The 22,833-nt window shown below is 35.6% G+C and overlaps 2 protein-coding genes across 3 annotated transcripts; one reads left to right on the top strand and one right to left on the bottom strand.

The window, feature by feature from the left end:
- Window positions 1-1,158: 1,158 nt before the first annotated feature.
- On the top strand, window positions 1,159-17,291 carry coro1a (coronin, actin binding protein, 1A). Of its 2 annotated transcripts, none has more exons than XM_073934143.1 (11): window positions 1,159-1,770; window positions 5,389-5,884; window positions 8,542-8,664; window positions 10,611-10,740; window positions 11,340-11,521; window positions 13,661-13,780; window positions 13,868-13,972; window positions 14,052-14,197; window positions 14,299-14,356; window positions 16,624-16,839; window positions 16,938-17,291. In XM_073934143.1, the coding sequence occupies exons 2-11, from the start codon at window positions 5,543-5,545 to the stop codon at window positions 17,025-17,027; spliced, it is 1,512 nt and encodes a 503-aa protein (XP_073790244.1). In that variant the 5' UTR covers window positions 1,159-1,770; window positions 5,389-5,542; the 3' UTR covers window positions 17,028-17,291.
- On the bottom strand, window positions 17,273-22,315 carry cldni (claudin i). Its single transcript, NM_131768.2, has 3 exons — window positions 22,203-22,315; window positions 20,568-20,700; window positions 17,273-18,723 (listed from the first exon to the last, which is right to left on the bottom strand). The coding sequence occupies exons 2-3, from the start codon at window positions 20,697-20,699 to the stop codon at window positions 18,220-18,222; spliced, it is 636 nt and encodes a 211-aa protein (NP_571843.1). The 5' UTR covers window position 20,700; window positions 22,203-22,315; the 3' UTR covers window positions 17,273-18,219.
- Window positions 22,316-22,833: the final 518 nt, after the last annotated feature.

The raw sequence follows: 22,833 nt of genomic DNA, 5'->3' as shown, positions 1-22,833 counted from the left end.
TGGTCAAAGCACTCTACTGGCTCTGCAACAGCGTAATTGAAGCCTTGTTTGAACCTTGTTGACCTTCTGGATGAAGTTCACCCGATGAGCCCTGTTAGCACTTATTTTTCTTTTTTGTTGTTTTATTAGGTCTCCTTAACAAATTTATTACAAGCATTGTTGTAACTTTGGTTTTACGTAAACATTTCTTGTTGTAAGTGGTTTCATCTACAAGTGTGTCTCTTTGTTGGTTTATTTTTTGGGCCTATATTTCTCTCTCAGTCTATTTGTATGTCCACGGTTACATTTGTTCACACAGACAGATCTTCCAAACCCCATAGTCTCCTGCAGCGATTGTGCAATAAACTGAGGTTTATATTTTTACATCGTCTCTTTTGATTGTCTTTTTTTCTTGATTAATTGAAATAGGATTGTTCATTCATTTTCTTTTCGGCGTAGTCCCTTTATTAATCTGGGATCGCCACAGCGGAATGAACCACCAACTTATCCAGCATATGTTTTATGCAACACATGCCCCTTAAGCTGCAACCTATCATTGGAAAACACCCATGCACTCTGATTCAAACACACACACACAATACGGACAATTTTAGCTTACCCAATTCACCTTTACTACATGTCTTTGACTGTGGGGGAAACCTGAGCACCCGGAGGAAACCCCACGTAAACTCAGGGAGAACATACAAACACACAGAATTGCCAACTGACCCAGCTGAGGCTTGAATCAGCGACCTTCTTGCTGTGAGGCGATCGTGCTACCCACTGTGTCACTGTGCCCGAAACAGGATTGTGTAACTGGTTAAACGAATGCTTTATGGGCCGAATCGTGAGGGTTTCCTCTGGGTGCTTTTGGTTTTCTCCACAAGTTCAAAGACATGCTAAATTATCCATAGTGTATGAGTGTGAATGAGCGTGTATGGGTGTTTCCCAGTGATGGGTTGCAGCTGGAAAGGCATCCACTGCGTAAAAACAACATATACTGGATAAGATGACAGTTCATTCTGCTGTGGCGACCCCTGATTAATAAAGGGACTAAGCTGAAAAGAAATGAATGTTTTATATTTGCCATATTAAATAGAAAGTTGCCCCCCAACCCAGCAAAAAAAGAAAAAGAAAAATGTTGGAGTTTCTTAATTCTGTTAAGAACACAAAAATACAAAGGAAGATATACTGAAGAATCATTGACTTCAATAGTATCTTTTGTACCTACTATGAATGTTAGCTGCTTTCCCCCCAACATTCTTCAGAATATCTTGGTTGGCATAAATTCAAAAGTTTAGCACCAAGTAAATGGTGAGGAGGGTGACATAGTGTTTCATTGGTTAGCACTGTCGCCTCACAGCAGGAAGGTCGCTGGTTCGAGTCCTGGCTGAGCCACTTGGCATTTCTATGTGGAGTTTGTGTGGCTGAGGCCTGCTAGTGAAATGCTGTGCAGGTAAACCTTACTCCTCTGACCTCCAAAGATGCTCTAGTGACAGATGCTACAGGCAATGGTCTTTAGCCTCCTTGTTAGAGCAACCGACTCCCATGCAAAGTATCGCCGGTTCAATCCCAACTCAGAGCGGGTTGGGCACTGTAGGACCCACAGGGTTACATTTGCATGTTCTCCCCGAATTGACGTGGGTTTCCTCCGGGTGCTCCGGTTTCCCCCACAGTCCAAAGACGTGATGAGTTGGATAAACTAAATTGACTGTAGAATGTGAATGAGTGTGTATGGGGTTCCCCAGCTGGAAGGACATCCGCTGTGTAAAACATATGCTGGATAAGTTGGCAGTTCATTCCGCTGTGGTGACCCCTGAGGAATAAAGGGACTAAGCTGAAGGAAAATGAATAAGTGGTGAGGAATTGTTTGGTTGAACTGACCCTTTAAATTGCATCATTATAGTGTCTTAAAGTATAAATAGGCGAATAATGGATATAACAATTTTTAATTGTAACAAAACACTTTTTTCTAAATAAAAATCTACGTACTTTTAATGTATTTTTGCTGAACTTATTTTATTATTATTTTTAAATTGGTTTTGCCAATTAAAGAAAAAATGTTGATCCACATGATGCAATAATAAGCCTAAATGCAGAAATGGTCGCCATGGTGCTTTCTTGAGTAAAGTTATTTACTGTAATTTTGCAATTAACTACTTACTGTTATCTATTGTTGCAAATAAAAGCGTAAGAGCGATAACGAGATAAACGAGTCGACAAAACCGCCCGCGCGCGACACGTTTGTGTTGCTGACAAGTCACCAAGATAAAGGGATGTGCAGTTTCATACACGTAAATCACTTTAAAAGGAAACATAAAGCGAGGACACCTCCCATCCTCATCTACATCTAAAACTCTCACTTCCTCCATGATTTAGATCGAGCTCCAGCCACAACCGCTGGCATTCACCCACTTCTCTCCATCTGTCAAGAGTTCGGCGCTTCATCCTCTCGCCTCAGGAGCCAGTCCCTTTCCAGCCACAGTTCTCAGGTACAGTCCCCCATCCCGGTATAATCTATGTTTCTGTGTCCGCCGTTATTGGAAACCGTGCAAAACTTAGCATCTTTGGCGGCGTCTCAAAACCTAGTAAGCTGGCAAGGTAGCGTTTTGGGCGCGCCTAAATGCCTCCACAACGCCTAAATGCTGTTGAGATGAGTAGCTAGCTTTTTAAACTATGCTAATCTGTCAATCGTTCCTAATGAATTAATTGGATTGTAATTGGTTGGTTGATTTTATTGATTTGTTAGCTAGTTTTTTAACTGTGGCGAGGCACAGTTGAGTATTTAAGGAAGTTAAGTAAGAGAACTAAATATGAAATGGCTGATAAAGTAATGAACTCACTTCATTCATACAGTATACATATAGACATGAAAACTATATTCAGTTTGCTCAGTTTGTCTAAAAGTAGATTGGAGGAGCTAAAACAAAACACAAATATATTTCATCCTACCAGAGTTAATTGTGAAGGATTAGTTAAACCTATTCTACATTAAATTGCTTTAATGTACTTGTTTTAAACTTGCATAGCTTTTCATCCGGTGAACACTATAAAGTTAGGCTGAATGACAGCATCATAGACACAAAAATGGATGAAGGAAACTGAACGGTTGGCTGACCAGTGTTGACAGTCACTCATTTTACCATTGTGTTTGGAAGCAAAAATTAAGAAGTCATGCAGTATTATAGAGTGTATGAGTGTATTTGGATATAATAACTGCCGTGGTAAGTTAACCGGGTGCAAATAAATGTTAATGATCACAATGAAACAATTCTGACAATCTTTGATAGAAATAACTCAGTGGTTTCCATGTTTGTGTGGAAGGATGTGGTGTAACTGAACATCTCCTGCACTCCCGCATTTACTCCAGCTATGATGCTTTCTTTGCATAATGCTCAGTTTTCTTATTTTGTCATTTACAGTGTGTTTGACTGAATGTGGTGATCTGACTGCAAATGAATACACATTTGTAGTCACAAAAGTCAGCATATGCACAAGACTGTATTTGGTATAGCATTGAGAAAGAATTAAAAATAAATAAATAATAGACTGTAAAAACATTTTTGCGGTCTTATGTATTTTTTGTTGAATCAATATAAACTTTGTATAGCTTAAAAAAATGTAGTTGAAACTTGATTAACTTAAGTTAAAGCAACATAAAAATATTTATCATTACATATTTTTACAGTGTAAGAGGGTTATGCAGTAAAATGCTTTATTACTAAAACCTGCAAACAACGTGGCATCAGACTTGGAGAAGTAGAGGCCGAGCATTTCCTTCTCTGTCACTTCATGCTAGTTTCCGCCTTCCTTCCTCTTTCTTAGTGCATATTGCCTAAATTCAGTTTTAAAGATAGAAAGATGAAGAACACTTCAAATCTCTTGTGCATTCAGTTTCTGTCCGAAGCATCTGTAACAGTTCATTTAAGGGAATTAAAAATCAAATTGTGAGTGGATTTAAGAAAGTATGAAGCTTGGGTGTGAACACATAAACCACAGCAGAGTTTCTTTAGATTGCCATCAAATCCAGGAATTACAGTCAGCTAGTTTTACCACAAATCACAAAGAACTAAACAGCTTCAAATCAATGGATCATACTGATTGTATTGAGATGCACATTTCAAAAAAGAAACTTGAGACAATCGAATTGAGTGGAAATGTCTACTATCTATCTATATTTACACGTGTGCATTTGACAGCTTATGTTGCAAACAGTGGTGTAGTCCTAAAAAAGGTGGTGTACTATTACCCACCCAACCAAAATTTTAAAAGTAGGTAAAGAAACAATGAAAGTCAACGTTTTTTTGTTTCATTAGCAATATATTTAACATAAGTTACCTGTAACTAATGACTTCCATAGAAGTAAAAAAACAAATAGAGAAGTAAATAGTTACATGATTCCAGCTTTCTTCAAAGTATTTCTTTTTTTGTGTTCAACAGAAGAAAAAAAGACAAACCAGTTTGGAACAAGTAAAGGTTGAGTAAATGATGACAATTTAAAAAGGAAAAATATTTAAACAAATTTGTTCATTTTAAGCGAGATGCTAATAGTCTAATCCTGCTAAATGATTTATGCTTAGCTAATAGTGCCCCCAGCAGACCCGGAGATTGGCTGAGCATATTAAGCTGTGGTAGAACCCAAATACTAGCATATACTCATGTATATTTTTTCCAAATGCACAATTTGCAACAAATTAAGATGCAAGTTTAAAAAAAATGGTATACAGTTAAAGGAGATGCGAAAACACACAAATTAGGGGGTTTAATCAGCAAAACAAGTGAGTTTATCGAGGGTATACGCAATTATTGATCATCAGAAGTCATAATACCCAAACAGCTCGTGGAAAAAAGTAGGCATACAGAGTATACGTGCGTATGGCCCCTACTACACCACTGGTTGCAACGTATGTTTCATTGAATGTCCCTGGAAATTGAACCCATAATCTATGGTGCCATGCTTTATTGTTTGAAAATAATGATGTAACACATATTGTGTATATTTCTTCATTCATTACTTATGTTTAAATAAATAGTTCATCAACAAGAATGAAAGTTCTGTCACCATTTACTCACCATACACTTGATCTAAACTGAGTTTCCTCATTCTACTGAAAGCAAAAGATGTTTTGAAGAATGCTTCCAAGTTTTATCCTCCAACATCCATAGTACACTGTTAACAATTTCCTGTAGAATCTACTACAGCAAAAATCAAGTATTTATACTTACAACAACATTTAGTATATGTATTTGCAGTGTTGAGATTTATCTTAACTGCAAAATATAGTCATTTTCACAATGCAACTTTAAAATACAGTAACATACTGCATAACTGTCCTACTGTAAAATCATTCATTCATTCATTCATTTTCTTTTCGGCTTAGTCCCTTTATTAATCTGGGGTCGCCACAGCAGAATGAACCACCAATTTATCTAACATATGGTTTATGCAGTGGATGCCCTCCCAGCCGCAACCCAATACTGGGAATCCTACAGGAAAATACAATTCATATTAGAGTGAAATACTGCGTCATTTACAAAAGTCTTTAACAGTGTAAGAAACACTATGGACGTCAATGGCTACTTTTATTTACAACAGAACAAAGCAAATCCTAAAATGTCTAAACATTTGAGTAAATGGTGTGTGCATTTCATTAGTTTGCTGATGGGAGGTCATCTATCCCTGTTGTCTGTCTTTCCTCAGGTCATCATGTCTAGGAAGGTGGTCAGGTCCAGTAAGTTTCGCCATGTCTTTGGCCAGGCGGTGAAGGCGGACCAGTGCTACGATGACATCAGGATCTCCCAGATGACCTGGGACAGCAACTTCTGCTCCGTCAACCCCAAATTTGTGTCCATGATTGTGGATGCCAGCGGTGGAGGAGCCTTCATTGTCCTGCCCCTGAGCAAGGTGCATCCAGATAGCAAGTCAGACTCATAAAACTTCAGCTATCTAACCTCTTTTTAAAGCCAAAGTCAAATAACAAAGACAGTATTTTATTAAAATATTAAAAGAGTAAAGTTTAGGTTAGTAGTTTTAGGCCTGTTTGCACTTTTAATCGATTAGCTGATGGAAATGTTCTGCTATAGTCTTTACATTTTGAACACTAGACGTGTCATGCAGTTTTTGTCTAAATAAGGAAGTTCAAGGTTGGGTTTCGTATGTACGTGTCACCAGATCGAGCATCTCTTCTCTTTATGCTCTCTTGCATCTTGTTTTTGCCATATTTGGAGTGCGTTGCTGTCAGCGCTGCACAGGATGTGGTGACAGCTTGCAGATTGAGTGAGTGACAAAAACTGTGAGAAAAGGACAGCTGCCACTTAAACTTCATCTTGATGTGCCCGCTTTCTTCATCGTGATCAAACTAAATTTGAATGTGTAGTTTGCACTTCGTTAAGCATTATAGCTACAAAATAATTTGCAGCATGGAAAGTTTTCTGTCTTCCTCTTTTCATCAATTGTTTTGTTTCATCTTCTCGGTGCATCATCTCTGCTCATCTGTTTTCATAGTTCGCTCTTTCTGCACTTGTGAGTTTTACGCTGGCGAGTGAATGGGAGTTCTGTCATGTTCAATCTGCTGTGCGTCTTAAACTCAATGGCTGCCATTGTTTTCCCAATGAACACGAGAATTCGAGTCAAGGCCTTTCATTTCGTTTTGGGTGGCTTGAGGAAGTTTTGAAAGCCTAGTTTTTGAGACTCGTAATGCCATCATCTGGTTTTACACAAACTTGCAGAGTTCACATGTGGCATTAAAGGCAGCATTGTGCAGAAAATGCACATCCTTTTCCTTTTTGTTTTTCGATTAAAGGGATAGTTTACCCTAAAATTTAAATTTCATCATCATTAACTCACACTCAAGTTGTTATAAACCTTTATGAATTTCTTTCTTCTATTGAACACAAAGGAAGATATTCTGAAGAGTGATGGAAACCAGCAGCCATGGACATTCATAGATAAATACACTAATGGAAGTCAATGGCTGCTGCTTTCCAACATTCTTCAGAATATCTTCCTTTGCGTTTGACAGAAGTAAGAATTTCAAACATGTTTTGAACAAGTGAAGGATGAGTTATTGATGACAGAACTTTCATTTTTAGGTGAGCAATCCCTTTAAATGATAAAGGCGGTAATTTAATCTGTAATTAATGTTTTGTTTTCATTATATGTTAATGTAGACAGGATTTTGACTCTTTGAAAAAAAAAAGGTGTTGTAATTAAAATATTTGTCACTAGATAGTCATTGAATTCGAATGTCGTTTGATGTTTTTTTATTATAATTTATTTAGTAATATTTATTTATTTATTTATTTGTTTGTTTGACATGGACATCACAATTACACTGGACAACCAAATGCATTTGTTCAAGTGTTTAAGCAGACTTGCTAATTCTCAACACCTGTCCATGCGAGGCTTTACAGAAAATGAAATAAAATAGATACATATACACAACATTAGAATTCTTTACATAAAATTGCTGTAAGGCAAAAGCAAAGTTGGTATGATCAAACAAACTAATAGTAAACTATTTGCCACCAAAAATGTAGCTTAAATGGGCTAATAACATTGATCTTAAAATGGATATTTAAAATTAAAAACTGCTTTTATTCTAGCCGAAATAAAACAAATAAGACTTTCTCCAGAAGAAAAAATATTATCAGACATTTAGACATACTGTGAACATTTCCTTGCTCATTTAGACATCATTAGGAAAATATTTAAAAATAAAAAAAATGAAAAGGGGAGCTAATAATTCTGACTTCCACTGTGTATGTATATATATATATATATATATATATATATATATATATATATATATATATATGTGTGTATACATACATACATACATATATATATATATATATATATATATATATATATATATATATATATATATATATATGTGTGTGTGTGTGTGTGTGTGTGTGCATATATAAAGAAATTAAATTAAAGAAATTAATTCAATTAAGTAGTGGATACAATTTAAGGTTTGTATCTTAAAAAGGTCACTGTCAGAAGAATTTATTTGGGTGCTAGCATTCCCTCCTGATGAAATCATATTACCAGTCATATGCAGTCATTTTTGACCATTATTTCTTTTTTAAGTTTTAACCTTTTATTTTGATAACGTAAAAAATTCAGAAAAGAGAGTTTCTTCTAGTGTTTTTCATGATTACATTTCAGCATTATTTCAAGTAACATAAAAGGAGTTTTCAGTATTTGCTTAACATGGATTTCAGTCAATTTTCTAGTTTTTAAATTAGTGCATCCCCTGTGTGGGAGTAATAAATCATAAACCATTCCTCTACATTGACTTGCACAGACCTCTAAGATCTAACAATAAGAGTAAATGTGCTCTCCAGAAACTCCTGCATGGTGCTGTCCTCTCTAAACGGGTTGGTAGTTATTAGGCGTAATTGAAGGCATAGCTATAAAATTGAGATCAGCTGACACAGCCTTCTCATCTGTCTGAGATCTCTCGTGCTCTTTCTGCTCTGTTTGTCAGCAATACAGCTTTCATATTCTACATTCCTTTGCTTTCCTCTGTAACCCTTTGTTTTGTGTTTTAGACGGGTCGTATTGACATGTCCCAACCCACTGTCTGTGGACATACTGGACCCGTGCTGGACATTGAGTTTTGCCCACATAATGACAACATCATTGCCAGCGGCTCTGAAGACTGTAGTGTCATGGTGAGTGACAAGGACTTCATGGTTTGGTCACATGACATTTGTGACCAGAGACCACAAAACCAGACAGAAAGGGTCCATTTTTAAATTTTTTCTTATAAAATACAACCACCTATTAAATAAGCTTTCCATTGATGTTTGGTTTGATATGATAGGATTGTATTTAGATGACATACAAATATTTGAAAATCTGAAATTTGAGAATAATGAAAAAATCCCCTTTAAATTTGTCTAAATAAAGTGCTTATGCACTTGACAACTCAGAAATTAAGTTTTAATGATTTATGGTAGGAAATCCACAACATATCTTCTGATTATTACATAATATTTTAATGATTTTTGTCGTCAACCACACAATGTATTTTTGGTTATTCCAATACATGTATAGCTTTACATGTGTGTACCAAAACAATTAAAATATGCTAAATGATTCATATTTTTAGACCATTGCCAGTTACATTTACTTGTCATAAGTATCAACAAACACATTAAGTATGAAAAAAAATAAATAAATAAAATTGATAAAATGGTGTGTAAATAAAGCTCAAGAATAGGCTTGTTATTGTACAGTAATGCTGGTTATAAGAGACAACAAATGTTCAAAGTTGTTTTACAGTCTAAAAGTGGAACGTTTAGAATAAAATCTGCTTGTCGAGAATGGATCCTATTCAGTTTCATTTCAATTTAATTATATTAATTTAGCAGCCATTTTTATTCAAACCAACTTGTTGAAGCAATCGAACCAACAAAAGAGCAACAATTTGGAAGCACTAGCTTATTTAACACTGTATTTTATATAGCAATTTTTTACTATTAAAAAATAATGGTAATGCATTAGTTTGTCACAATTCACACTATTAACTTCTAGCTAATAACCGGTCTATTAATAAGATATTAACTGTGTTTTAGTACTTATAAAGTGTGATCTTATTCTACATCCCTAGTCCTATCCAATACCTACAGTGCTCAGCATGTATGAGTAGACCCCCCCACAAATCTCTGATTTAAATGAGTATTTTTTTTATAGGATGCTTTACATTACTTTATTTGTGCATATACGTAGCCCAAATTTATTTGTTAGGGAAAAACATTAAAATAACATTTAGAAAAATACCAAAACTAAAAAAAAAACAAAAAATTGTTGAAATGTTGTAGTTTGTTATTTTTTTTGCAATATTTTTTATGAATTTAATTAAATTTTTTATGAAAATAATATCTTTCAGTTTCTAAATATGTTTGGTGACTAAATTATTATTTGAATAAATATATCTGTTTAATAAATCTGTTTTGTTTAAATGCACCAATATATATCACCCATATTCACTGAGAAAGGGATAAAAATATTCATTTTCAAAACAGGCTGTACTCAGTTATGCTGAGCACGTTGCTGAGCTAATTAATATATTATCAAGCTAATAGACTTAGTTAATGGTTCGTTGTTAGTGTGTACATTCAAATATAGTGTTAACAAATAATAAACAGATTTTATGAAAAATATTTTATTTTGTTAAAAATTTGTTAATTAAAAACAAACTGCTTTTCTTTTTAAGGCCACAAAAAAAAAAGCTAGGAAATTATCTATGAAATTAACACCACCTAAGAGTAATACATGTTTTACATGTACGTTTATTATTTACTATCAATATGATAATTAATATTTACATTTTTCATAATGGCAAAGCAAGTCAAGTTTATTTATATAGCACGTTTTATACACAATGGCAATTCAAAGTGCTTTACATAAACAGCAATAAAAGAGAGTATAAGTAAATAAAAACAAAGAATAAAAATGATTAAAAACACGATAATGATGTGTTTGTAGTTCTAGTTATCATCCATGCTGTGAATAGACCTTTACCTGAGTGTCCAACCAACACTAATGCATGTTTGAATGTGGATATTGGTCATACTGCCTGATCTAACAGAGGGTCATTGTTGATATATTATAGATCTGGGAGATTCCAGAGGGAGGCCTCGTAACGCCACTGAGGGACCCAGTTGTGAAGCTGGAAGGGCACTCGAAACGTGTGGGCCTTGTCAGCTGGCACCCTACTGCCCACAATGTGCTAATGAGTGCAGGTAAACCACATCAGAAACCACAAAACCAGTAATAAGTCTCGACATTTTGAAAATGAGATTCCAACATCATGTAAAATCTGAGTAAATAAGCCTTTTGTTAATGTATGGTTTGTTAGGATAGTATAAGTCAAGAGCCAACTATTTAAAAAAAATTGGCTTTGAGCTTTCAAAATAATCTAAATATTGAGAAAATTGCTTTTAAAGTTGTCCATTTGAACATTCATAGGAAGGGATATATTAAGTTTTGATGCATTCACGGTAGGAAATTAGGAAGGAAATACAAAAATCTTCAGGGAATATGATTCTTACGTAATATTCTAATGATTTTCTGGCATTAAAAAAATCATAATTTTGACAAACATTGCAAAAAATATCCCTATATTACAGGAATTTTGTGATCCAGTTTTACATGTATTTATATCCACCGATATACACTATTAATGGAAGTGTATAATACACAAACCACTTTTAGGATTGAAATGGAATGATGGCGCCCTCTGCTGACACACACACTTCAACGTGCTTTTTTTTTGTCTCCCACCTCCATTTCCTGCTGTTGTCTTGCTTCATCTTGTCTCCACTGTTTGATCTGTGTGCAGGCTGTGATAATGTGGTGATCCTCTGGAACGTGGCTCGTGGAGAAGCAGTGGTGCGCATTGACACTGTGCACACGGATCTGATCTACAGCGTCTGCTGGAACAGAAATGGCTCGCAGATCCTCACCGCCTGCAAGGACAAGAAACTACGAGTGATCGACCCTCGCAAGGGCACTGTTATCTATGTGCGTTATCCTCTTTGCTGTGAAGAAATGCTATATTCAGGCTAAACTAAGTAAATGATGCCCAAAAAAGAAACAAATACATGGGGTTTCATATAATAGCTAAAGGGCCTAGAGCTAACATTTTCCCCCATTATCCAGTGACTGTGGCATAACAATTTTGCTTTCCAATAAAATTTCGTTTGTTAGCATTAGTTAACTTCATTGGTTAATATGAATTATCAATGGACATATCTTCTAAAGCGTTTTTCAATTTAGTCTATTAAATATAACTAAAACCTTTTTAAAATTAAAGGATGTATATTTTAACATTAGTAAATATCATGTGAACAAACAGTGAACAGTTATTTTTTTACTAAACAAAATTAATAAAATAAAATTCTTTTAGGAATATTTATCTAATATAATTATGCTAATTTATTACATAATTTTGGCAACGCGGTTTCGCTGCAGGTAGTGCTGTCGGGTCACAGCAAGAAGGTCGATGGTTAGAGCCTCGGCTGGGTCAGTTGGCGTTTTTGTGTAGAGTTTGCTTGGTCTCCCCGTGTTGGCGTGGGTTTCCTCTGGGTGCTCCGGTTTCCGGTTAAAATTGTCCGTAGTATGAGTATGAATGGATGTGTGTGGATGTTTCCCAGTGATGGGTTGCGGCTGGAGAGGCATCCGCTGAGTAAAACATGTGCTAGATAAGTTGGTGGTTCATTCTGCTGTGGAGACCTGATTAATAAAGGGACTAAGCTGAATATGAATGAATGAATGAATGAATAAATGAATTAGATAACTATAACAAATGAGACCATGTTGTAAAGTGTTAGCAGCTTTAAAACTGTGTACTGTATTTAGAAAACAACAAATTGGGGAAACTATAATAATAATAATAATAATAATAATATTCATTTAAACAATCAAAGTTTTAAATATGTTATTTTAATTATAATTATAATATGATTTTATTCGATATACATAATTATACTTGTTATAAAAGCTTAGTTGTTGTTTATATAATGAGAAAGTCTTTAGCGATTTAAGGATTGTGTTAAATCACATAGCAATCTCACACACTGTTTGAATACATATTTTATATACTTTCATATAATTTCTACTTTATTTTAGTGCTTTGTTTATTGTTTTTTACGGTTGTATTGTTTAATCTTCACCACATTAATTTTGGAGTCACGTCTAGTCTTGTGCTGTCAGATTGCATCTGACATATTGAGTACATCATAGGTTAGCTAGTCTGTATAGTTTTTGTTGCATTGTTAATGCAAGTTTTGTGTTGAAACATGAGAGGGAGCTATACTAATTAACTTGAAAGTTCCTTTTAATTGAATTTAATTATTTTTGAATGTGTAATCACGGGTTGCTTAATGTTATGAATCACAGGTTACACTGAAATAATTTTCAATACCAAGCCTTTTTCTACTAAACCTGTTGTGAAACATACAAGGAAAGCATTCCTGATTGTCTGAGTCACTTTTTAAATGACTGTTTTTCCCATGCATGAAATCTACAAACCTCAGCAAACATGACTACACTAAAAGACTTAACCAAAGGGATAATTTACCCAGAAATAAATGTTCTATTATGATTTTCTCATCCTCCGCTTGTTCCAAACCTATTTAAGTGTCTTTCTTCTATTGAACACAAAGGAAGATGTTCTGAAGAACGTTAGGGAAAAAGCCATTGACTTCAATTATATTTAATATTTGAAATATTTTTTTCCCAACATTCTTCAGAATATCTTGTTTTGTGGAAGGAATACATAAAAAGTTTTGAACCACATAAGTGTGAGTAAATGGCAAGGAATTTTTCATTTTGGGGTGAACTATCCCTTTAAATGCATTAATCAAATACATTATTTTATTTACTTAAAGGGATACTACATACAAAAATTTAATTTGCTCACCCTCAATTTGTTCCAAACATTGTATAATTTTTTTTTCTTCTTTTTTGGCTGAACACAGAGCCTAATATCCTGTGAAATGTTGGTAACCAAATAGTTGGTGGTCCCCATAGACATTCATTGATCTTTTTTTTCCAATTTTTTTCAAAATACGCTTTTTGGTAAATATCCCTTTAAGAATTCAATGTTAAGATAAAAAATAAAACTCTAATTATGCCTTGATTATGTGTGTGTATGTTTAGGAGAAGGACAAGCCTCATGAAGGCTCCAGGCCAGTCAGAGCTGTGTTTGTGTCTGATGGGAAGATCCTGACCACTGGTTTCAGCCGCATGAGTGAGCGACAGGTGGCTCTGTGGGATCCTGTGAGTACAGCATCAGAGCATCAGAGTCGCTCTTCTTCAGTTTTACCAACAAAAAAATGACTCACAAAAGTGTGTTTGCGGTTGCAGAACAACTTCGGTGAGCCCTTGACTCTGCAGGAGCTGGACACCAGCAGTGGAGTGTTGTTACCCTTCTTTGACCCTGACACGGGTATAGTCTACCTCTGTGGCAAGGCAAGAACCGAACACAAGTTGTTTAAGTGTTTTTAGTTTAAGAAGTTGCATGTTTTAACTAGTGTAAATGGTCTGGCAGGGCGATAGCAGCATCAGATACTTTGAGGTGACAGACGAGGCTCCATACGTCCACTATCTGTCCATGTACAGCAGTAAGGAAAGCCAGAAGGGCATGGGATACATGCCGAAGAGAGGCCTGGAGGTCAACAAGTGTGAGATTGCAAGGTCAGTTCATACATCCATACTTGATTTCACTTAAATTCATACTAAAAGATTTTCATGCAGCTCAGCATTTTTAATTCTACACTATGTCACGTTTATTTCAGATTCTATAAACTCCATGAGAGGAAATGTGAACCTGTTGTGATGACTGTGCCTCGTAAGGTAAATATGGACTCAAGGTTTGAGAACAGCTTAGCTCTTTCTTTACCATTGACCTGATAATTTGTTAATTGAGAGACAACACTTCCGTGCCCTCCATGTTTTAGGTGTATTATGGTAAGGAAAGCCCTAGTGAATGTACAGAATGAGTTACGGGACTTTTGGGTGTCTAGGGTGCGAAAAACAAGGACGATCAGAGAAAGTGCACATCAAATTGCATGTAAAATGACACTTTATGAGGGTGAAAGGATCAGCCCCTGTCAATCTGGACAAAGTTATAAGTGTGTCAGTTTTTTACACTCACATGTTGAGAATATTATGAGGGTCATCAAATTTAGGTGAAAATCATCAAATAGGCTGACAGTGGCTGGAAACTAGTTTATTTTAATGGTGGCGGAGAAGGTTAGTTGTTGTTGAAAGTTTGTAAAAGTCAGGTTTGTATTTTTTGGGGTTGAAGGATTTTTTGATGTTGAACTGATCAAAGGTGGCAGCAGAGATATTTATAAAATTTATCATAAAATTTTTTTAGTTCAAATAAATGCTGTTCAACTTTCTATTATTTAAGAAATGCTGAGGATATTGACACAGTTTCAACAGATATATGAATAATTATTAACTGTTAACAATATGTAGCAATTGTTTCTTGCACAGTAAATCAGAATATTGGAGTATGATTACAAGACAACGGAATCATAAAAATTACAACTTAGAAAATTCTGCATTAAAAGATACAATTTATTGGCTAATTTAATAGATAGCATAAATAATAATAACTGTTTACGTTACTACGATTTTTGAGTTTAGGGTGGGGGTGGGGGTAGACTTTAATAAAATACAATAAATGGAAAATTTTATAAATATAAATAATTCTTGTTAACTCCTAGCCACAATCGTATCCGATCTAGCAACAACCTTGTTTTGGTTACTTAGCAAGACTTGGTGGACTTAGCAAGTAATATGCATATATATATATATATATATATAGAGGCCGAAGGTCGAGTGCCTTAGTGCCCCCTACCAGTGCCGATATACAGTCATATTGCACTGCTATAAGTGTGATTATGTGTTTATACAACAATTCGATGGCATAATCGTGTATACAAAAAAAATCAAACACAGAGACTCTCAAAAACCCTTTTTGTACAGGGAACTACTTTCTTCCTCCACACACATCTGCAGCTGACATCAGAACTGCAGAAACCATTGCTACTTCACACACGTAATTTTAAAACTAGTATTTGAGTGATTCTAATGTCTAAAGTAATGACAAAACAGGTGATATTGCTGACATTTTTAGATGTCATCTTAAAATGCCATCAATCTACAGAGATTTCCCAGCATTTCTCTGTTGCAATCGGGATTTCACAATAATTAACCCTGAAAAAGCCAGAGCAGAGCATACACCACCGGTTTCTGTAGTGTAAATACAGTACTACAAAATACAAAAGAGAGAGATTGACTTGGTGTCACTTACATGTTTTATAATGATTTGATCAGCTGTAGCTTGAAATTTACACTAAGAAAATGTCGTTTTTCTTCTTTTAAGGACTTATCATGCGGTCTCTGTCCGGAACGTCAATTGTCAGAAATTTGGTCTGCTCAGACAGGCTGATGGCGGTTGATGCACTGAATCAGATGCTTCAAAATTTCATAGTTTAAACTTTAAAGTTGCAATCTAAACAGAATATCGCACTGCTGTCAGCCAATCAGATTCAAGAACAGAATTGTTTTGTGTGTGTGTGTGTGTGTGTGTGCGTGTGTGTGTGTGTGTATATATATATATATATATATATATATATATATATATATATATATACACGTCACAGCTTTCTCAAAAAAAACACTTTACACAGTAAACAATAATGGTATTGTTGAAACATTAAAATAGTTTTTTTGTGTAAATAAACAACCACAGTGCAATATGCTTTTAGTTTTTATCAGGTTTTTATTTGAAAACTGTCAATTAATGAACCCCTGGGATGATTTTGGGGGATCATTTGACATTAAATACTGTAGTAACAGCTGCAGTAAAAGTCAGTTTTGCTGAGTAAACTACGTTTGAAATTTATTTATAGAAGAAAGGTATTTAAAATTATATTTCATATTAGTTTTTACTATATTTTGGTTAAATTAATGCTATCATGGTGAGCGTAAGAGACTACAGTTGAGAAAACATTTAACCTACCCCAAACTCTTGAATGGCTGTGTATTAATGTCACACTGTTGTTGACCTGTGGTCTGAATCCAGCATTATCTTTTGCTTGCTTTAGTCTGACTTGTTTCAAGAAGACCTTTACCCCAACACGGTGGGTCCAGAGCCATCAGTGGAGGCGGATGATTGGTTTGCAGGCAAAGATGGCGAACCAATCCTGATCTCCTTGAAAGACGGTTTTGTGGCTACAACCAAGAACAAAGAGTTCAAAGTCATCAAGAGCTTGATGTCCACCACATCATCATCCTCATGCAACCGACAGTCAGACAGTGGGGTAAGTGTCCTGATGTGATTTATTCAACCCCAAACACGGCAAACTGAACTTCTGCTACTATTAAACTCATGCTGCCTTCCTTTCTATGTCTCGTACAGGATGTTCAGGCCTTGCAGAATGAGGTGAAGAAGCTGAAGGAGATGGTGGAGGATTTGACCAAGCGAGTGAATGACCTGGAGAGCAAGTAGATGAAGACAGACCCCAGATGAATTGAAAATATGAATTTTAAAAATGCAAATGGACATGAGCAAGATGTGCGAATAATGAAAACGTAAAAGGTGCAAGATTTCTAGATTCATGTGAAAGATTTTCTCGGATGTCATTTTGCTGTCCTTTGCACACCAAATATTGTTCTTCAGGGATTTAACTTTTTTTATGTGATGTTTTATTTGGAGCCCATTTTAATATGTTTTATAGGACTTAAAATAAAGTGTTATTTTATCAAAGCTTTATTCATGTGTCAACAATTGATCGCACATACAAATGTCTGAATCAGTCGGTTTTATTGAACAGGCAGACAGTGGAAATGATTATGACCTAATGCACAAAGAAAGCACGAAATTATACAGTATTAAAAACAAAATGATACAGTATTTCCCATATCCTAAATATGTTTTTGAAAAGTACCAGTGACTTAAACTCCTTAGTCTGGTCTTACAACATACATTTTTTAAAGACAACATTGTCTATTACATAATAAAGTAAAATGGTCTCATTAAAAACCCCAAAAGTAAACTGATTACACACTGAGTAAACGCTAGTAGGAATACATCTGAAACACAGTCTAGTAGTAGCTGTTATGCAACATTAATACTCAAAAGAAATGAGTGCAGTCATGGTTTTGAAAATAATAAGGACTGGCACACATGTGTTATACAGTGACCTGAATGAAAGTATTTTGGACACAAGCTCTGTCCCATCCCTGAAGTTGTGTTTATTAGCAGCTCTAAGAAAAGGCAGTAGTAAATTATCATAAAAAAAGATATAAAACTGATTATTAAAATGCTTAAAGACAGTATTTGTAGGACAGTTCAGAGACTCCAAACAAGTAATATTTACATCTTTCTCCATTTTGACCTTTTCCAGTTCCACTCTCACCAAAATTAACCATGGTTTTGCCAGAAACAAAATATCACATAAAACAAAACAAACCCAAAACAAATTCATGTGGTAACCTTTTACAACACACAACTTAACACAGCATTTGTAAAAATTTTGCTTAAATAAAACATGATTAATATAGGCTACTGTAAATAAACCACGGTTAAGTCGTATGAGGGCGATTTTCCTACAAACTACAGACTTATTCGCTACCTTAGACGGGTTATCTAGTACGTACTATACCTAGAATGATCTTAAATGCTCATCTTTTGCATTTATTTACACATAATTTTTGCTGGGCGCTGAGGCGCTGTTGCTGTAGTATTTGGCGGCTCCGCTGGATCCGCTGGAACGAGGCCTGCTGAAGCAGCACAGCAGACCCCCGGCCAGTATGAGCAGCACTCCTGAAGCCCAGCCTATGTAAATACAAGGACCCAGCTCCCTCTTTTGTGCCTCAGGAACCATCGGGTTGTTAAAGTCGCGCACGACGTTGTTGGCGGCCCAGCTGACTGGGATGATGACCAGCAGGCCCGCCAGGATCAGGCCGATGGCGGACACCAGGGTCACTTTGGGCTTGACGTCTTCGTTTTCGATGCAGGTGGTGAAGTCTGCACCGCCGCACAGGATGAGCAGGGACAGGACGCTCAGCATGCAGCTTATGATGGTCATGGCTCGAGCCGCCTGCAGGTCTGAGCTCAGGATGAGCAACGAGTCGTAGCTTTTACACTGCTGCTGACCGGTGCTCTGAACCACACACTGCATCCACAGACCCTCCTCCGAGACCTGAGGCGAGGCAAGAAGGAAAGAAAAAACAGCTCAGTGATGGTAACGTTAAATTGGGAAGTTAACAAATTGTGAAATTGAATAATAGTAATAACAATAATTACTACTTTTATGTTATTTATAATAGTGTATATTTTTGTATGTTGGAGTCATGTTAATTAATGTTAGAAACATGCTAACAACATGCTAATTCATGTTAGAAACTAAGCATAGGCCATCACAGGATTCTGACAGTATGATAACCTTGGATAAAAATATCACGGGATTAACGTTACTGCTCTAATATATGGTCTTTTCAAATGTCTGGGTAAAAAATAAAATCTTTTTCCTCAATTGAACACAAATTTAATTTTAAGAAACATTTGTAATATTTTGGAGCAGTGAACATTACAGGCTAAATAAATTAAATGAAAATGGTTATTGTCCAATGCCTACTAAAAATATGGTAGCAACATGCTAATTCATTTTAGAAACATGCTAGTAACATGCTAATTCATGTTAGAATAATGCTAGTACATGTTAATTCATATTGGAATTATACTAACACCATGCTTATTTGTGTTAGAAACATGCTAGTTCATGTTGAAACCATAATAACAACATGCTATTAGAAACATGCTAGCAACATGCTTATTTATGCTAGAAACATGCTAACAACATGCTAATAACATGCTAATTTGATAGAATCATGTTCATTCATGCTAGCTAGTATTGTGCTATTACCAACCAGACACAAGGATCAACTGTAAAGCCACAGCCATATCACCCTGCAGCCCAAGACCGGTTACCCGCTGAAGCTAAGCAGGGCTGAGCCTGGTCAGAACCTGTATGGGAGTCCACATGGGAAAACTAGGTTGCTGTTGGAAGTGGTGTTAGTGAGGCCAGCAGGGGGCGCTCAACCTGTGGTCTGTGTCCTAATGCCCCAGTAAAAGTGAAGGGGACACTACACTGTCCGTGGGCGCCGTCTTTCGGGGTGTAACCCCGGTGTCCTGGCCAAAGTCCCTCTATCGGCCCTTACGATCATGGCCTCCCTATCATCCTATCCAATGAATTGGCTCTATCACTGTCTCTCCACTCCTCCAATAGCTGGTATGAGGTGAGCGCACTGGCGTCGCTGTCCTGTGGCTGCCATCACATCATCCAAGTGGATGCTGCACACTGGTGGGGGTGTGGAGAACCCCCCCCCCTCAAACTTTACTATGTATTAAAATGCTATTATTACTTATTTGTAAGTTTTTAGTGTTTTGAGTTCATTCATTCATTCATTCATTCATTCATTCATTCATTCATTCATTTTAATATTCAGGGAGAACATGCAAACGTGAGGCCACAGCACTACCTACTGGACTACTGCTTCGCCCAGTGTTTTGAGTTGTTTTAGTATTATTCTGTAGAATTTATTAATCTTTTGAAATAGCTTTTACTTTTAAAATAGTCCTACTGTACCTTTAATCATTTTTGTGATTTTTTTTTTTATTCATCTTTTACTTATTATTTAATTTTTACTCTTAAACTTGTTCGGTTGACAAAATTTCTCATTGTAGTTTTTCTTAATTAATTACATTTAATTGTATTTTTTACTTTATAGAACTGATATTTTTTAAATTTATTTTAATTTTTAAAAATGGTTTTAGCTAATGCTAGGTCAAACTATTTATGTTGAAAATGACAAGTTTGTTTTTCCATACGGTTTTTTCTTCATGAGAGTTAGACAATATCATACAAGTACACCATTCTTGGTGCTTGATGAGACCTAATTAACTAGTTAACAATGTTACTGGTTTAGAATAATCATTTTAATAATAATAATAACTTAATTCTTTGAAACTGCAGTAATTGTTTACCTGTGCAGTGATGATGTTCTGACCAATAAAGGCAGAAGTCTTCCATTGTGGAATAGCAATGGTCACGACTGTAGCAATGAGTCCTAAAATTCCCAGAGCCACACACACAATCTGCACACCAGCGGAGCCCATCCTGTAACAATGAAAACAAAGAATGACATCAAATCAAGCACGCTTCACGGTCGAGTTAGGTTAGTGCTCTTAAAGTGAAAATGAAAAAAATGAAAACTTCCTCACACTCAAGTGGTTTCAAACTATATTTATTCCTGTTAACCACAAAAGAAGAATGTTGGAAATCAGTAGCAATTGACATCATTAATATGGATATCAGTGAATAGTACTCTCCAAAACATCTTCTTTTGTGTTCTTCACTGATGACAGAAATTCCATATAACTGAGTGATCTGTCTCTTTAACATCTTCCTGTGTTTGCATAATTAGTATGTTTTGTTTGGTAAGACATATTCAGCCTGGAAGCTTATGTATTTGCACACAAACCCAGTGACTCCTCCCTAAGACAGGCCCATACAGGAATCGGTATCTCGAGGCTATAGCGGAAAATAACAGCATCTCTAAGGAAACCCACATCACCGAGCAAACCTCAAGTCTCAACAGGTTGTGACACTTTTTATCTTTGCTAAACCAGTGATCTGCCACTCCCTGAGAGGGGTCCCGGGTCCCATTCTATTCTATTCTATTCTATTCTATTCTATTCTATTCTATTCTATTCTATTCTATTCTATTCTATTTCTCTTTTACTTAAATGTCTCTTGCTTATTTTCCAAGTTGTTCTCTTTACTAAATCCTCATTGATTGATAAAACTACTGTTGGCTGTATTTTCCGCTCTGTAGTCCACTACTGTGTGCTGTATTTTCTTCCTTCTGGCCACAGAGCGCCATGGATTGGTGAGGACTTGAGTGGGTGACCAGGTGGTGCGTGGGCTCCGGCAAAATGACTAACGGTAATTATGGCTGTTTTTAGTTGACGCTGAATCATTCAGCAGCTCTCCGGACGATTATTAACATGCACCTTGGCTCCTCCAGAATTGTGTTCTTCTCCTGTCTACACGGTGATAACTGTGCTCTTAAAAGCCTGATCGAGGGAGGAAGATGGTGCTTTATATTTGTGCTGAACTGTTCCGTTTTTGGTTTTTAAGAAACTCTAAACTGGAATGTAACTTGTTTTTTTTATGTTACACGACATAACAGTAATTCAAGTTTATATATATATATATATATATATATATATATATATATATATATATATATATATATATATATATATATATATATATATATATATTATTGTTTATATTTTATAAACACAAAATGATACATTTTTTTATCGAAAAAATTTGAACATTAAGGTCTAAAAATATTAGCTTAAAAGCATCTATTTTACACAAAGGCCCCTCCCTTTAACCTCTTTTAATAAGCTGTCTAATATCAAGCATAACATTGATTTATTTACCTTTTTATTACTTTATTTACAAATATTCAACACTAAACATTCACACTTAAGTTAAAAGTGTAAATCCCTAATTATATACTTAATATATACTTAAGGATTTCTTTCTAAACCATTAAGTTGCTTCATTTTTTAATTTGCTTGTAAGGAAAAAAGTTTGAACTTTACCTTTATTTGCAGCTCTTTGTAGAAAGTCTCTAAGTTTCCTGCTTTTTGTAGTTAGTCTCTTGACTTTTTTTCTTGAAGTTAGTCTCCCACCTTGTGAAACCGTTACGTCCTGTGAAAGGTGGTATGATGTGAGGATGTTTTTGTAGGGGAATGCAATGGGTGGGGAGAAATGAAACAGAGGCGGGTGCACAGCTAAAGAGGAAAAGGCCAGACTGGACTTGTTCTTTTTCTCTGTGCTGCTTTCTTTATTCCTTTGAATCTCACCTTCCTCGTTTTTGTGTCGTCCACCTTTTATATTTTTCCTTCTTTTAAAAAAAAAAAAAAGTCCTCCTACAGTTTATTTCCTAATACTCATGTTTGATACCTACATTTTTAAACCCGACATAGACATTACATAAACAGCTTTAAATTATGATCTCAGGTGATAATGAGATGTTCTGTGCTTAAACAAGATATTGCACAACCATATTTTGATTGTACATCACGTTACCATGCTCCCTATTGGAAACACACATGCGTGAGGGTCCAACATCACGATACCATGAATCATTTCTGAAACGTCTTAACCATGATGACGTCTCAAAAACACTCTGATCCCCTCTCCTCATGAGCTCTGCCAAGTCACTGCTGA

This window comes from Danio rerio, chromosome 3 (genome assembly GCF_049306965.1).
Source record: "Danio rerio strain Tuebingen ecotype United States chromosome 3, GRCz12tu, whole genome shotgun sequence".
In the NCBI taxonomy this organism is placed as follows: Eukaryota; Metazoa; Chordata; class Actinopteri; order Cypriniformes; family Danionidae; genus Danio; species Danio rerio.
This window is presented reverse-complemented; position numbering and strand designations above follow the sequence as displayed.